The sequence below is a fragment of the Melanostigma gelatinosum genome, assembly GCF_949748355.1.
Source record: "Melanostigma gelatinosum genome assembly, chromosome: 9".
Lineage (NCBI taxonomy): Eukaryota > Metazoa > Chordata > Actinopteri > Perciformes > Zoarcidae > Melanostigma > Melanostigma gelatinosum.
Window position 1 is genome coordinate 21,866,252 of NC_136642.1, and position 16,514 is coordinate 21,882,765.

The window sequence follows — 16,514 nt, forward strand, 5'->3', positions numbered from 1 at the left end:
ATGTGTTGGTTCACAGCTGTAGATTTCTTATTCATATTTACTGTAATTTACAGTTATTCTATTTCACCACTGGAGGGAAGTGTTCCTCCTTTTCTTCCCCATAAAGGAACCTTATGGCTGCTTTTGTAAAACTAACCTCTGTAAAATCCTCCCACAGACGAAGCCAAAGCTTTTAGTATCAGACTGCTTAAATTAGAATCATGAGCTTGAGTGTTTTTATGCGATGCCATCCAATGCTTTGCTGTTGGAGTATGTGACAGTACTACCAGGACCTACTAATGCCACTCACAATCTCCCTCTCTCCCCCTATCTTTCCTGCCCCCCCCCCCTTTCTGTTTCCCTCTTTCTGCTGCATTCCTGCTCTCATGGAATTGCAACAGGAGGACAAAGTGGTGAGCAAATCCTTTTTTTGCGTTTCTTGGGAGTGCGCCTGAGCACAAAACATTGTTCATGAAGTGCTGTGATATGTACATTCGTATATATTTACACACATACAGCAGTCAACAACGACCAGAACAGTCCCGATTGGTCTTTGTCTGTGAGTCTACCATGTGATGCTGAAATAAACACAAGCTCGTTGAAGAAAAGGGTAAAAAATGTTTCGATGTCGTGCTTCTCAAACAGAGATACAAGGAGCGTTAAATAACAGAAGCCAGCTGGGATTGGAATTAAAAGATAAACACTTAAACAAGAATCACAGAATAAACAAGGAGCACCCCATCGATTTTGATGATATATATGTATATTTTTCTACCTGTCTCTTGTGAGTCCTACACCTTTTTGTTGATGCAATACTAAATGCCTGGAGTACCACTTTAAGCATGATGTTGCCGTTCAAATTGGACCTTTCTTTTAACATGTATGTGGTTGTGTAGCTGTAGAGGTAATTTGGTTCCCATTGCTTATGAATATCGCTTTGTGATAATACTTTCTCCAACAAGCAGTTGAGGCAGGTAGCCACACTATTGTGGCTACCACACTATTTATAGAAATGGTTTTGATCGATGTGACACCCCACACCCGATCCAAACTATCCCTGTTCAATGCTAACGTGTAGCCATAGTGATGCATAGAACAATATAGATCAGAAAGGGGAAGCTACAATGCTTGATTGCAGTATCGAACACCCTTAAGCATTATCTGTATCTGTGTCGTATTTGTTCAGTTAGTTCGATCCAACCAAACGGAGCAGCAGGGACGCTGGGAGAGACCTCTGCCCTGCTGCTCCCTCCCGACGCCAAGACCCCGGTTGTACAGGCTGCCATTGTTCGCTGGTAGATGACAGCTGGGAGATCGGTTTCCTCGTCGTACAGATGGTGTTGAGTAATAACAGTGGCAGCAGGCTGCCGATGGTCAGTCGGGGCATTGGCAGAGAGGCCCTGGAATGTGCCACTGAGGCAATGCCAGCTATTTACCTGGTGGTGCCCTGGCCTCCAGGCACTCAAGGTCAATGCTCCATACAGGCCGTGGATGCTGATGTTATTATTGCACTGCTCAGTGTAATGTAAGGACACTCTATACTTGTCTATACGGAGATACAGATGCAAACGTCCAAAGAAAGATGCAGGATTAAACATTTGATCCCAGTCCAGAGGAGTCACTCCGCTGTTTGTGCTTCACAGTACTGTCATATTCTCTGCAGACATGCCTTCAGGATGAGTATGCGCTCAAAGAAATTGCTTATACATCGACTTGTCTTCAGCAGGGGAGCAGAGTAAGCATTTCTTACAGGATACAGAAGCTCAGATGACAGCATCAGTCGTCCAGCGTGGAAATGAGCACAAGAGGTGGCGAGGGGGTTTGGGTGTGGGTTCGTTCACTCGTCCTCCCGTCATAGACACCCTCTGTTTTCTATTTATCTGGTAGTAGAGTCCAGTGTCGCTGACTATTGGCGATTAGAGCCAACAGGGTCAGCAGGGGCCAGTGAAGGCAGGGGTTGTCTTTTAGCTGAGACCAGATGAAAAGATTTTCCTCCCCTTCTGTCAGATAGAAAGATAGACAGATAGATAGATAGATATATTGTGAGGTACTTATCAACAACATCTTCAATAAGTGGGAGAGAACTTTGTGTGAGGAGGACATAGTGCAACATTAAATGCTAAATATACTAAGTTTTAGGACAGTTACGGTGTGGATAGTTAAAAGATGTTGCGTGTTTGTGTAAAAGCTCTGTCCTGACACAGGCGGCTGGTTGCACAGGGAGATGAGAGCTGGCAGGAAGGACCTCTTGTAGCCGTCCTTGTCCCAGCGGAGGTGGATCGGTCTCTTACTCAAAGTGCTGTTTTACCAGGAGATCGTTAACAGGATGTGAGGAGGAGACGTCATTGAGCTGCAGTGCAAGTTAACCAAGTGAGCATCTGATAGTAAATCGACCTGATGTCGGGCGACTGGCGTTGGTTTACAGCATTTATTTATTGTCAATGATTTTGCAATTCACCGTCTTTTCATTGACATTTAAGATGACTGCGTATTCTGACAAAGAGTAGAACTGATGTTGACGGTAGTGTTGCGTAAGGACGTAGGTTGTTGGGCGGATTGTTTATGCTATAGTTGCATGTTATTCGGCATCCTGGGAGTTAGTCCTCCGGGACTATTGTGATATTGATTGCTGATTCTTTTTTTTGTGTGGTCATGCTTGCAGTCACAGCAGGACAGAAGCTTTGATTAACCAGCCACGAACAGCGGGGCCACATTTTGGTGGACCTCGCTTGTCTGAAATCTTGGGTGTCAGTGAAAGAGTTGGCAGAGGTGAAATCTGCCCTTTTTCCATCCGTCTACTCTTTCCCTCGCTCACAGATGGTGACAGCAGTGGCGAGAGAGATCTTGTTCTGCGAAACGCCATTGAATATTTACAAGTCTCTATGTCTGGGGCCGCTAGCAGAGCTATGGCACGCGGGAATGTGATATAGAGGGACTGAGAGTTACACAGCTGTTGTAGGAAGGAATGTAAGCGTTGAGATCTGCTCAATAACGCAACGTTTAGCTGAATCTACGCCAGTCACAATTAATCCCTATGCCTTATCACAACAAGCTGAATAATAGATATAAAAACACTGACGGAATATCTGCCTTTAAACAGCCACTGCTCACTGATTGAACCAGGTAGCTGAGCCTCGACAGTAGATGCTCGAAAGAACAAAGTACAGGATGACGTTTTGGGGGCTAGAAATATGAAATGCCTTTGATAAACTGTGTGTCAGTGTGGCGGAGTCCTCAGAGTCCCTGCTTGTAGCGGTGGAGCTCCCGGCCATTTCCTCTGATGTGGCTTCAGAAGGGCCCGAGAAATCAACAGTCTCCGGGGAGGAAGTCATTTGTGATTAAAGCAACTCTTGAAGACGTGACATGTGCTTCTTGGCCCCTCCACATCGCTGCTATAAAACAGGAGGGGAAGCACGACAGTACTTTGTGGGGTTTAGCTTTAAACAGCATGAAGGAAATAGATTTGCAAGTCTTTAAAAAGCACCACAGAAATCATTCTCATCATTAAAGATACCATATCTCTGCTTTCCATATGTTGTTACCTGCTGGACAGTGTATTCCAAAGTGTCACCGGATTATTGATTTAAAAAATAGAAATTCATTATTCTTGTGTGTTAAATAATCCTAACGAACTATAGTGTACAATGTTAACGTAAAGAGAACTTTGAGCGGTGTTATCGTATCTCTGTAAGAATGAACATAGTTTAGTTAATTCCTTAATAGATATAGTCACTGACTGACTCACTAAGTCCCCGTTTGTTAGACATTTAAACTCTAAAATCTTGAATTTACTAACATTTACATCTACATCTACAAGCCAGTTCCTCCCCACAGCACGTGAACGCAGCACCATGCTCGCGTTCACATCTTAGTGCTCTCATGGCCCCGTGACTTCATGGTCCTGCAGTTGTCTGACAACACGAAGAGACGATGACAACGGATGTGTTGTGTTTTTTATTGTATGATATATTTGCATTTAAACCCAAGATGTGGTCACAGGCTGAGTGGGAGGTGACGGAGTGTGCTCGGTAAAGCCAGCAGAGGAAACGCGGTGGCTGTCCGTGTTGTGCGTATAGCCGCGTCGCTCTGTCCGTCGATTGGACTGTCTGCTGGGACGCGCCGCATAAGTAATGAACTCTCGTCAACTCCGGCAGAGCACAGACCAACTAATACAGCGGTGGTGGGAATCACAACGTGATTTGACGCGTTGCTGCTCGGCTCGCATGTTTTTCCTCCCGTGCTGACATTGAGACTGGGATCGTTTGACGCGGTTCGATGGATCCAGTGTAACGATTCAAGAACGGAATCCGTTATTCCCATTCAATGAGTCTTTGGACGCCGTTGCTGCTGTGTCGATAGAGACGGAGAAGAAGACTGCGTTTGGTTTTATTGGATCGGATAAAAGTCCCCGGTGTAACCTTCACGGTGCTCCCAGCAAGCCGCTGTCCGGCAGGCAGCCCGTTGATTGGACCCGGAGCTGTCCGCGGTGCTGAAGGTCGGCCGTTTCTTCGTTTTGCAGGAGCTGCGGACAGTCGTCACCACATTATAAGGAGCTAAACACGGCGATCCCTCCGCACCGCGCCACGGCGTTCTCCCTCAGCGGCACCATGGGTAAGCTGGGTGAGCACGAGCCATGCGACTGCATCGCGTTTTTCCCGGGTCATTTTGTTTGTCAGAGATGTGACCATTTCATCTCTCGGGGAGGAGGTCTCAGAAAAGCTCCCCACAAACGACGCGAGTCGCACGTCCCTTTGAAGATAGAGCACATCTGTCAATTTAATGGGGTTGTTTTGCAGCATTTTGCTGACGTTTTTTCTCCTTTTTTTCTTTCTGGTGTTCTAAAATGACATACTGTCTATTGTTTCATTCAGCGCGCATCATGTCTCATCAAATGTCGTAACGCGTTTATGTAGGTCTGAGAGAGGCTGAAGGGGATGTGAGTCTGACAGACATGAGCCATTTCTGTGTAAAACCACCGGGTCGCTACAGTATTCCCCTCCTCTTCCTCGTGCCTCTGAACTTCAAACAAGGAGCATAAATATTCATCAAGTCTATTGTTATTCCTGGCGCCCCACACTAAAATTAGAAGCTCATTAAAATGTAATTCACCACGTGCCGTCAGCGTGTGAGCATGTGAATGTGGGCGCTCCCATTTCATTCTCATTGGCCGCCAAATGAATCACACCAAAACGCCTGGTTAACTTTTTATTTTGAGAACTGCCCCTAAAGTCAATGTGGAAACATTGACATCTGTTTATTTGATTTAGTCATATTACAGTATGTGATGTAGAGAACATGACTATAGAGGACTATTATATCTTAATAGTAAGATATGTCTGAATGTTCATGGATAGTTCCACCTGTCTTGATGTACATTATTCATTGGCCGACATATGTCTGTCATTGAAGCCCGCATCACGCATGTGTAGCCCCCCAGTCGTGGCAACAATTTGGCCAAGAGTGCACTAGATATCCTTGCCTGTGTGCTGGAACTGGACTCAGTCCAGACCCGGATGTAGTGAGGAGCACTCCACTCCCTGAACAATGAGTCTTTAATGAGTGTTCAGTTCACCTCAGTTCAGGTGAAGGAGAGAAACACCAAAGCAATATGATACCTATGACAGGTCATTTACTGCCACATCAATATTGCAGCGCGTGCCATCTCCAAGTCTTCACTTTAGCTCTTTTGGAAGTTAGCTGACGGGAACCTGAGGCAGACAGCGGGGGTCATGCTCCTGAGACACACCAGGATACCCACATCTACTCTCACATGAAAGGAATGTGGGAGCAATGGCAAGGCCCTAAATCAACAGAATCATTTTTAGCAATTTTAACATCTGCTGTTATGAATGCATGCCATTGATTTAATTCAACATTAGAGCTGGCTTTCCATTTGGGCACACTGTGTGATATGCCTGCAAGGATACTGCTGATTCACTCCAGAGCCTCTGTTAAGTAATGCTGTAGTGCAGTTTAATGGCCACAAGAGAGAGCTCAGCGCTCTCTCTTACTGCAAATCTATCTGGTGTGTGTGTGTGTGTCTGTGTGTGTGACTCCAGGGAAATTTTGAATGGAGCAGGCAAAAAGGGAACATGTAAAGTACATTGCTGAAGCGTCCATGTTAATTCCTATGCAGTTATGTGTAGCCTATACTGCATATAGGGTAGGACTAGTCAGCTCATAGAGGCTGGCTTGTTTTATGAGACAGGCAGTATGGCTCTCACCATTTTGGAATAGATACATGCTTACTGTCAAAGATAGTTTGTCCTTCAGTGGCGTCGTTGGTCGGTGTATTTTTTGTCGTTGTTCCTATTCTCACTCTTCTGAGCAAACATTTGGAAGATTATGTTTGCCGGTATCACTGAAAACACCCTCGGTCTGTGGAGAAAGTATTAGAAAGGAAATTATTTATCGATCCCACAGCACCGGGTGTTTGTTTCCCTTAATTCAGTGCCCCAGTAAACAGCCTATGGCGCATTTAGTATATCTTCCTGGCGTTTGCAGCGCGTGGTAGCGCAATAGGTTTTTTTAGCTTTCTATTTTTAGCTGCAGGTTCAATGACTATGAAATGTGCAAACACAGGGAGAAATGGCCCTGCCCGAGGGCCGCAACCCCCAACGCCCTGCCTGCGCTCAGCCGTGAAGAGTTAAGCCGGAGGGGAGTGTGTGTGTGTGTGTGTTTGTAGAGTCTTGGGCAGAATGGCTGCAGTGAAAGCGAACATACCTCTGGCTGTTACAGCTGCTTGACCTGCGCGTGCCATTGTGCATGCACGCATCTGTCGTGGAGTCGTCGTGTTGGCCTGGTCTATTAGGGAATGAGGGGTACTACAGTTTCCTGTCAGTGCGGATTGAGCTCACACTGTCTTTGGCCTGCTTCCCTTGATGGACTGTTAGCGGCCTCATGCTGTGAGATGGCTCTGCCAGTGTGACTAAAGACAGAAAAAAAAGAAAACGTGTAATGAAACAACATGTTTCTGTGACTGTCGCATTTCTGGCGGGATGCAGCATGATTGGATTTTTCCTTGAAATTAGGCTATTTATAAAATCTGAGAGATTGGAGCATTTGTTCACGACATAATGCTGAAGACCATTTCAACCTAGATGTGGTTTGACTCCATTTGGCATCCTTGACTTAGGCCACTTTTTCCTACAGCCTTAAAGCTCATATTCCACATGCCTCTCAGTTGATAAAACTCTTTAACCTCTTGGGCCCACGTAGCTTAAATCCCTTTGGTTAATCTCAAAATGCACCGTTATCATGCTCAAAACAAGGCTGTTTTTAGGTTTTTTTTGCAGTTCATGTAATGTCCCGGACATTTGAGGATTCAGCCCCAGCAGTGACATGTTTCTTACTTTCGCTCTTCCTGCCTAGAAACATCCATTTTCATTCTGACTCTGTTCCAAAGTGCAAATCAAATCCAAGTATTGATGTCTGAGCCTCAGTGTGCTCAACATTTACTGGACCCATGCACATTTGTGTTGTTGTTTTTTTCTTTGGGAATACTATTATGCGATCAAGTGTTCACTGATGAGATAGAAGAGCTTGACATGTGCAGTCCAAGGTCTGAGAATGTGGTTCATTGTTATTGGCAGAACAGAGAGGTGCACAGGAACCGACTCGATGTTAATTGCAGTTTGGAGGGGTAAATATGTGGGTCGTGGGCTGCAGTTTTCTGTCTGATGGGATGTTAGCTACGACTTTCCCTGTCTGAAGTTAGGCACCTGCAACCTCTGGAACCTAAATTCCTTGTTTTTCCACATATTTCCCCAAAAAATACAGTTTGCGTGCACGCTCATACATGTGTACTGTATGCACAAGTGTGCATCATAGGTACAGGAAGCGATGAGTGGTTGATGAGCAGAAAAAAAAAGAAGAACTGGCCTCGGTGGCTCCCGGGTCTTAGCTGATGACTCATGGTTCACTGCAGAGCTCTCACCATGACCCCCAGTTAAAGAGGCAGTCATGGCCTCACCGGCTACACTCCCCTGGGACACATAAAGCACAATCAGCCTCCCTGCCTCCATTGTGTGTCAGCACAGTTATAGCCCATCTTTAACATTGATAGCTGCTCATAAATGCCGGTGTGTCAACATTGCGTAGGCCAGTACATGCTGACTGTGTGACTGCTGTTTCTGCACTACATTTGAAATTTGAAATAATTCATCATTACTGGTTTGCTTTAAGATAGTATGAAGTAAGGCAGGCTACTGCGCATGTGTCTGTGATTTGTCATGTGTTTCCATGCTCTAATCTACAATACATCTACAGTAAAAAAAACAAATTTATATAATATTGTTATGATGTGGTGTGTTCATGGACCCGAATGCAGACTCAGACAGCAGAGTTCTATTTCAAAACCACGATAATTTATTTCTCTCAGTCAAGGGAAAAGACAGGAAATGGACAAAGTCAATAGGAGGCGTCTCCACGCCTCCGCAAGGTTCCAAGCCGGAAAGTGGCTAATCCTGCTGAGTGGCAGACGAAGACTATACTATACTACTGACGAGCAAACACACTGTACTTGTCTCTGCTAGTCTGAGGGGGACGCAGACAGCTGCCAGCTGGGAGCTTCACGAGGAGGGTGTAATGGTGTGGAAGTTTATGAAGCCCCAGATTTTCTACAAGCGCCCTGCCCAGACCAACCAGCAAGTCACTAGCTCAGTGACGATCTCCCACTGACTTCCCACCCATGAACACTGACACGTTTGACGGCTCAGCCAGCGACACTGAGGCTGGGGACCTTTGAACAGCTGCAGCCCAGTAACTGTACAGGCCAGCGAGTTCAGTTAATCTAGAAATAACATATCAGTCAATTATTATTTGATTCAAACCTTACTGAAGAAAAAATAGAAAGGCGAGCTACAGACCAACTGATGGTGGGCGGGGCAGCGTTCAGAGCTCCCTCACACTAATGACAGTAATGCACTGACTCAGCACTGGGTCTGTAAAGGCAGGCAATGTGGTGGGGGGGGGGGGGGGCTGCAGTAGCTCTTGGCCGCCCTGTTGGCCGTCTGGCCTGTCAATCATTTAACAAGCTCCTTGCCTTCTCAGACACACTTAGATGTCACTTTAGGTTAACGAGACAGGTGTGGTCACCTGGAGCAGGCCTGAGACACTTTCAGGTTTCATTGTACCGGATATCAATTGTCAAAATACAAATAAAACCATGTAGGTTGTTTTTCACAAGATAAGTCGGCACGAAAAACTCTGAGCGTTACCATGCAGTGTGTGTGTGTGTGTGTGTGTGTGTTTGTCTGTGAACATGTGTGTGTCGTGATCAGGGTCTCCTGTCTGCTCCTCGATTTACGAGGCTAATGTGGTGAGCTGGCTGCCGGCTGCAGTGTCGAGCAGATAAAAACCTCCAGCTCTCCCGTCCTTATAACAGACGGAGAATGTTGATATTCTTTTCCATTTAACTTATCAAAGTACACAGACTGCAATCGTAGCATCTTTACATACTGCACCCTCTATAAGACTCTGCAATCGGTAGTCATGTAGGCTCTGAACTCTTGCTGTTTGCTCAGCAGAAACAGGACTTTAATGTTAATAAACTGCATATAGATTGAGAAAATGTGCTTGTATTCAACATAAAAAGCACATTTGACCTATACTAAGAGGTGAATAGGGGATTATTAAGACTCACAGACTCAAAATGTGTAATAATAATGATAAAGTCAACCCATTGACCTTTCAATGATATAGAAGGCTGCTGCATGTGTAAAATATTTCATCAGTCACCTCATAAACATGAACTGTCAATACTGTTTGTGAATATTGTCGCTGTGGGGTGAAAACTCAAAACTCCAAGTTTCTTGATTTCTTTCAGATTTTTTTTTTTTTCTTCAAATCTGTTTTCTTAAACCTAGTTTCAAAAAAATGGTTTGATGTAAAAAGGATTTTCACCCAGCAACAGCGATATATCTCTCACAGTTATGTTACAGCTTAACATAACAAATACCCAAATCACTCCATTACAGCTCATCATAGGTAAGACAACGTCTGCCTGTCAACCCCCGCTCCGCTCCAAAACACCACCCTGACACCGCCCTGTTCTTCCCTGCAGGTTATGTGGGTATGCAACTTGTGCCGAAAACAACAAGAAATCCTCACCAAATCGGGGGCGTGGTTCTTCGGCTCGGGGCCTGGTCAAGTGCGGGGCGTGTTTGAGGGCGGACCGCAGGGGAAGAAGGCCAAACTGCAGGACCCGTCCCTGTACCCCTACCAGGGGGCCTCAGGGGACCTGACACCAGCGTCAGACAGAAGCAGACCTCACGGCGGGCTCCTGCCCAGACAGGCGTCCCTTGACAACGGAGCGGGGCTGAGGTACTCAGCGCCCGGCGATGCATCCATAGACAGGTCAGTAATATATGCATTTCTCTTTTTAACCCACCACACGCAGAGTAGATTTCATTATTGTGTTACGTCAAGTAGATGGTTTCACCAGGGGATAAAGAAGGTATGACTAGGCGATGCCACGTCATGAAGGCAACTGCATAAGAACCTTTTTAGCATTACCACTGGCAAATGTGGCCATTGTAGGTAGTGCAGAACTGATCCAAGCCAAGCATAAGAGCAGTGGCTCCTAGCAAGCCAGTCGAGACCCCATATAAAACGGCTTGTACTCAGAGCCCATGAGGGAAAGCAGACAGAGACACAGATAATGTGTCTGGCACTAACTCAGCAAACAGTCCTCCACCCACTCTCTCTTCTTCACACTCACACACATACAGCACACGGCACATAGCATCACAGGTGGTTCGAGCCAGGCTCAGCTAGCATGCATACTGTCTTTACTTTTTAGAAACAAAAGTTTTGTCACTGCAGGGCTTGTAAATGGAGAATCATTAAGATGCTCTCGGAGCAGGCCGCATGCCAATGCAGAACATTGTGCTCCATTTGTCGTGTGCACTAAATGCCCCCTCTGAGCAGCACACTCAACACGCCGTATTTGTGAATCTTATTTCCGGTTGCCTATTTCTTCATACTGGTGTCAGAAAAGGTCGTTACTTTGATGTCCACACGGGGGCTCCTTCCTCTTTCTTCTCCCACAGGGAGGAAGAGAAGCTTGTTATCTGCACTGACTATCGAGAAATGTCTTTCTTTTTCTAAGATTGCGTTTTTTGGCATTTCTGCTTTGTTTTGCTTGTGAGAGACAGGGAAGGCAGGGGAAGTAGAGAGAGGGGGGGGGGTGACTTGCAGCAGAGGGGGCTGGGCCCTAATCGAACCCGGGTCGCATGTGGTACGCTCCACCCGGCGAGCTACCAGGGCGCCCCATAGAAACGTATTTCTACTGCAGAAAGGCAGAGAGACACTTTTCAGCCTCTCCTGTCCTTGTTTGCTCCTTTTCAGATGTAACACAGCGTGCCATTGGTTCGTGTGCAGCCCTACACTACATGTAAATACATGTGGACATAGATTACTGAAGATTAATTAAGACTTCCCACCAGAATCTCTCAAATTGTCATCAGTTCGGGACAACAAACGTGTGATCTGTGAAGTGAAATGACTAAGGCGGAGGTGAAGCTGTGAAAGGGAACATGATGATTACAATATACACATATCACACACATACATGTTTATATGAGCGGTGCAGTAGGACAGGAGCTGAATTAGACTATCCTAATCCAGCCTCTGTCCCTGTTCCTATTCCCTGCTGACCGTGTAAATGTACACCTGGTGGGCCGTATCCCCCACTCGTCGAGCGCGGGGACAGACCGGCCTGTGCCCACAGTACGTTCAGAGACACAACTCATTAGTTCTGTGTCATCTCTTCGCCGTTGCGACCTCCTATTTACTTCTCGCTACGCTCAGAACCAGCAAACATGGAGGAGCTCCAGGGGAAAAACACTCCGTCTGTTTTAACTGCCTGATATTTGGCTCCAAATGGATGTTTTGATGGATATATCACACACACCTGCCCATTAACCGGCGGTTAGTGTACATACGTTCAGTGCTTTCACTGTAATGAGGCTGCTCCGCAACTATGACACATACTCTACAGCCTCCACAATAGACATTTACTCCGTCCCTGTCTTGGTAAAATGGTGTACCTGTGCTGTCCTTGTTATCCTCGTCCGTTGTGTTTCCATACTCTGAATACGCAGTGATGCAGGATAACAGTATTTTGTGTCGACAGTATCCATCTTCTCCTCAAATGGCTGGCTGCTTTACGGTGGTTTTAATGGAGGATCAGACTGACTATAGATCAGACTATAGATCAGACCGGTCCAAGCGTTCAGTCATCCAGTCACTTTCTGCTCCAGTCCGGGCCCTTGCTACTGTACATCAATAGATTGCACGGCTGGAGAGGTGGAGATGGTACCGGAGAGCGTTTCTGGCTTTGGCATCGCCGACATACGCAGTGACACAACAGGAAACTGTCTGTCTGGAAACTCGCAGGATAATGCTGATGATGGATCGCAGCGAGTCTGTAAATAGAACTCCCACTGCATGAGCACCAAAACCCACTTTCATTACTCTTAAGGAATGTTTAAATTAACTCTTGGATCTGTTCTGCTAAAGAAAGGAGATGGGGGAGGGGAAGCTGACAGTCTATTTATAAGGAGAAATAACTTGGGAAGGCCTCTAATTTATCTCGGTCTCGGAGGTGTCATTCGAATGAACACACTCCGGGACAGCTGCAGTGTTGGGTGAGGCTGATGAAACAACAGTGATTACACTGGGATCGGAACATGCTCACTGCTGGAGTTTCCTCAGATTCTGCATTTTTTAGACTCATCCGGCCAGGCAGCAGAGCCGCTCAGTCTGCCAGAAATGTTAGAGGAGGAGGAAGAACACACTGGCCCTTTAACATTCCGGCTTTGCACAGTTGAGTTCATCATTGCGTAGTCTAAGTCTCTTTGAGTCTAACGGGCCCCATCAGCCTGACGAGCCTTACAGTATGGGACTTTCACCAAAGAATTCACGTCGACACGGAGGTCATGAGTCATCATTCCTCCAACATTACATAAAATGTTTTCTGATGATGCTGCCACACCCAAAACTATGCGATGGAGTCCAGCGTGTAAGCAACAGGAGCGGTTAGACACAGACTATACAACAACAATAACAGTCTACACAGTCTACACAGTCTACAACAGTCAACACCTGAACGCTCTGTTATAATTGACCTTTGTGTGTAAAACTGCAAGTGAAGCTAACAGTTGAACGATAGGAATTACATCTAATGGATGCTAACTGCGGACGATTGGGGTAATAACCTTAATGTTCAACTTAATTTAGTTGTACCATTAAATACATGGTTTACTTGATAATATTAGTCTGTGAACTCATTTTAAAACCTCTAACTGACCTTTAACAACATAACAACGGCAACAAGCACTTGGGCAACATGTTGGCGGTGACTCTGCGGCAATGTAGCTGGCCACGCGACGTGTCATGTAGGCTTTGTGATTTGCAGTGTCTTTACTCTTGAACATCTCCACCAGGGGCTCATTTTAAATGTTGGTAGCGATGCAATAAACCTGGGAAGGAGGAATTGATTCTAAAGGCTTTAACAGAGGGATGGCATGTCGTCGGCTTACATCCTCTTCATTTCTTTGCATGTAGCACAACTCATTTATAGAAACTCATAATAGCTCCACGTCGGATGCACTTCTGATTGTCCTGCAAATATTTTTAATCAAATGCTTTGCATCAGCATCTGTAAGGAACCGCTTGAACCTCCCTGCATTTTTCAACTGTTTTTGACTCTTTCAAGTTACATTCAGACCTGAATAAAATACAAATGTATAATAAGTGGGCACACCCCTTGGGGAAAACCCCCCTTTTATGCGTGCCCTTTCCTCTCAGGCAGACACTGGACCTTTCAGAGGTATTGCACTGTCATCTGATATTACTGACGAGGAGCTGATGATGCTCTGAAGCCAGATATGGAATGTAAGAGAGAAAAATACTGACGACAGCATCGCGTCTCTCCCCTGTATTATACCGTGGTGTATATATCTGCTGCTGTGCGCGTACCAAAGAGTGCATGAGAGAGGATGGAGAGACGTGGCAAAGAGTGCGCACAAATTGCGTTGTGTGCGTGTGTGTGCGCGTCTGTGAGCGCGAGTGTGTGCTTTTCATAGGCGACGGGAAATATGAGTTGGATGTGAGGCAGCTGCTGATGCGCCGGTAAGGGATGCTGCTGCCGCGGCTGGCTGCCGCGTAGGGATGCTTCTCCGCTTCTTCTCTCCTCCAGGCGCTCCTTCGCCTCTCCCTGCACACCGAGAAGAGATTTCCGCCACAGCGAGAAGGAGAAAAGGCTCGTTACCGGCACCGGCGCTACCTTCTTTCCCCCGCTCCAAGTCGGAAGCATTATGACCGACGGATCCCGCGCGGAATGCGTCTCATCTGAGGACACTTTTTACCAGGAGCGGCCGGAGAAACATGGAACTTGCTCGGCGTCTTTTCTGCGTCTAATGCGCCCCCTGGAGATACGAATAAGAGAATACTGAGGAGGTCTATGTGTGGAGGGGGGCGTCCGGAGAGAGCGCATGCTTCGGGATGTGCTGTCGGTGAAAGGGGTGATCATTTACTGAGGATAAAAGAAAACGGAGGGGGAAAATGCAGTTTGAGACATTGCGTCAGTTCTGTAGCTCGGTTTTATCACATTTCAACGGGGCTTTCTCGGCGCCTCAGAACATCTTGCAGACGGAGCTCTTCGAGCAGGCGCTGAGCAACATCGGGTGAGTGATTCCTTTGTAAAGAATGATTTATGAGGAAGGGCTTCCCCGTTGGTATGTCAAACGGGTATTGGGGGGGAGGGGGGTTGGGAGGGGGGGTTGTTGCGTTTATCGATCGGCAGCCAGCCTGCGTAATAACAACCTACAGTATAGTACTGTTGCTGCTGCTGCAGATATTTCCTGGCTGGATGATGGGGCCGATCAGTGATGCTGCCGCGGTTTTTGCCGTGTGCGCGTGCGTACTGAAAACGAGCCGTTTTTAGGCAGTCCATGCCGAGGTGTGCCTGTGCTGTGCGCGTGGCCGTGTATTTATGTGTGCGCGTGCGCGTATGCCCCAGCGCACCGCTGCTGCAGCATGTGTGCTGTATACTGCCTCTGCTGCTGCTGCTGCTGTGCCCAAGAGGAGAACGTGAGGGGGTGAAGAGGGTAAATATACATGTTTAAAAGAGTCTTGGAAATGAGTGGAGACGCCCCCCCCACACACACACAGGCTCCCCCTCCCTCCGCACACCCACGCACACAAGGCACACACCTACACACCCACACTCATACACAGGCCATCATGTTTTTGGAGGAAGGGGAAGTACACACATATGAATTATTTGATGGAATAGTGACGAAACTGCAGAAAACAACCCCATTATATACATCTTATGCTTACGGTAGGCTTGGGCAATCATTTTCATTATTTGAAAAATGTAGCATGTCTCTACCCTTTTAGCTACAGTGTTACTGCAACATATGCTCACTGCATTTTCACATTTGCTGGAAGAGAAGTGCTTGTGTGCCGAGAGAGAGAGAAGCTGGATCTCACTTAGATGCATCGGAGCATATTATGATTAGTTTGCTAAATGCTCCGATCCCCCCACGGAGAGGCCCCTGGTCATCTGGCCTGGCATGGCTGTTAGACACATTTTGCAGACTGCAGAAGGACTTGGAACTTGCAAAACAGACTCCCCGTGTCCCTGCAGCAGCAGCAGGGCCGAGAGAACACGCAGGCCTCTTTTTTTACTTCTCGAAAGAGGCGCGGGCCCCATATCTCCACACCACGCACTGTCTGTCTCCGGGGACTGCGAGTCTTTGCGGTCTTTGCGGGAACACTCAGCCACTGGAAGCGCTGAACAGGGGGCTCTGTGCCTGGAAACTGATCCAGCAATCATCACATCTGACTGATTAAATTGAACTTATTTTCCATCATTTTTTTTCTTTTCTCAGTAAACCCCTCCCGTAGAAACCGTCTCTGAATGCTAGTTGACGGCAGGACTGCTTAATTATGGTATTGTTATATAGTTGTCTTATAGTTGTCTATTGTTGGCTGAGTCATTTTTAATGCTGTTCCAGTGTCAGCCTTTAAGTCCACTCATTTCTGGGTCTGTAAGTAGTACCATGAAACTCACCGGTACAAAACAACAACAACACAACGCTCTGCAAACCGGCAGTGTGTGCTAGCCAGCTTGGCCATCCATTCATTGTGTGTGTGTGTCTCTCTCTCTCTCTCTCTCTCTCTCTCTCTCTCTCTCTTCTTGGCCAGGCCTGCTAATGGGCTGTATGCTTTTAGATCCAGCTCCATGTATTATGCATGTGTGCGTCAGGAGAGGTCCTAATGGGGTGTGGGGATCTGTTCTTAGAAGGCCTGAATGGTTTTGAATTGAGTGGTCACTACATTTAAACTGCAACCATACTCGCCCCCCCCCCCCACTCCTCTAATACACACTCATACACACACTTTCCCCATAACCCTATATGGCAGCTCTCTGTGCTCGCTGGCCTGAAATGCCTGAGACCAAAGTGTGTCTGTTGATGGACTGTCTGTGTATGAAGTGATAGAAGGGGCGTTACTGAGTTTGT

The 16,514-nt window shown here is 46.7% G+C and overlaps 1 protein-coding gene across 1 annotated transcript in view; it reads left to right on the forward strand.

The window, feature by feature from the left end:
* Window positions 1-16,514, forward strand: part of rims2a (regulating synaptic membrane exocytosis 2a) — a gene marked incomplete at its 5' end in the record, with an annotated part of 131,941 nt that overhangs the window by 23,076 nt on the left and 92,351 nt on the right. The window contains 2 exon segments of the mRNA XM_079275630.1: window positions 381-392; window positions 10,043-10,335. Coding sequence (XP_079131756.1) covers window positions 381-392; window positions 10,043-10,335 — 305 coding nt within the window.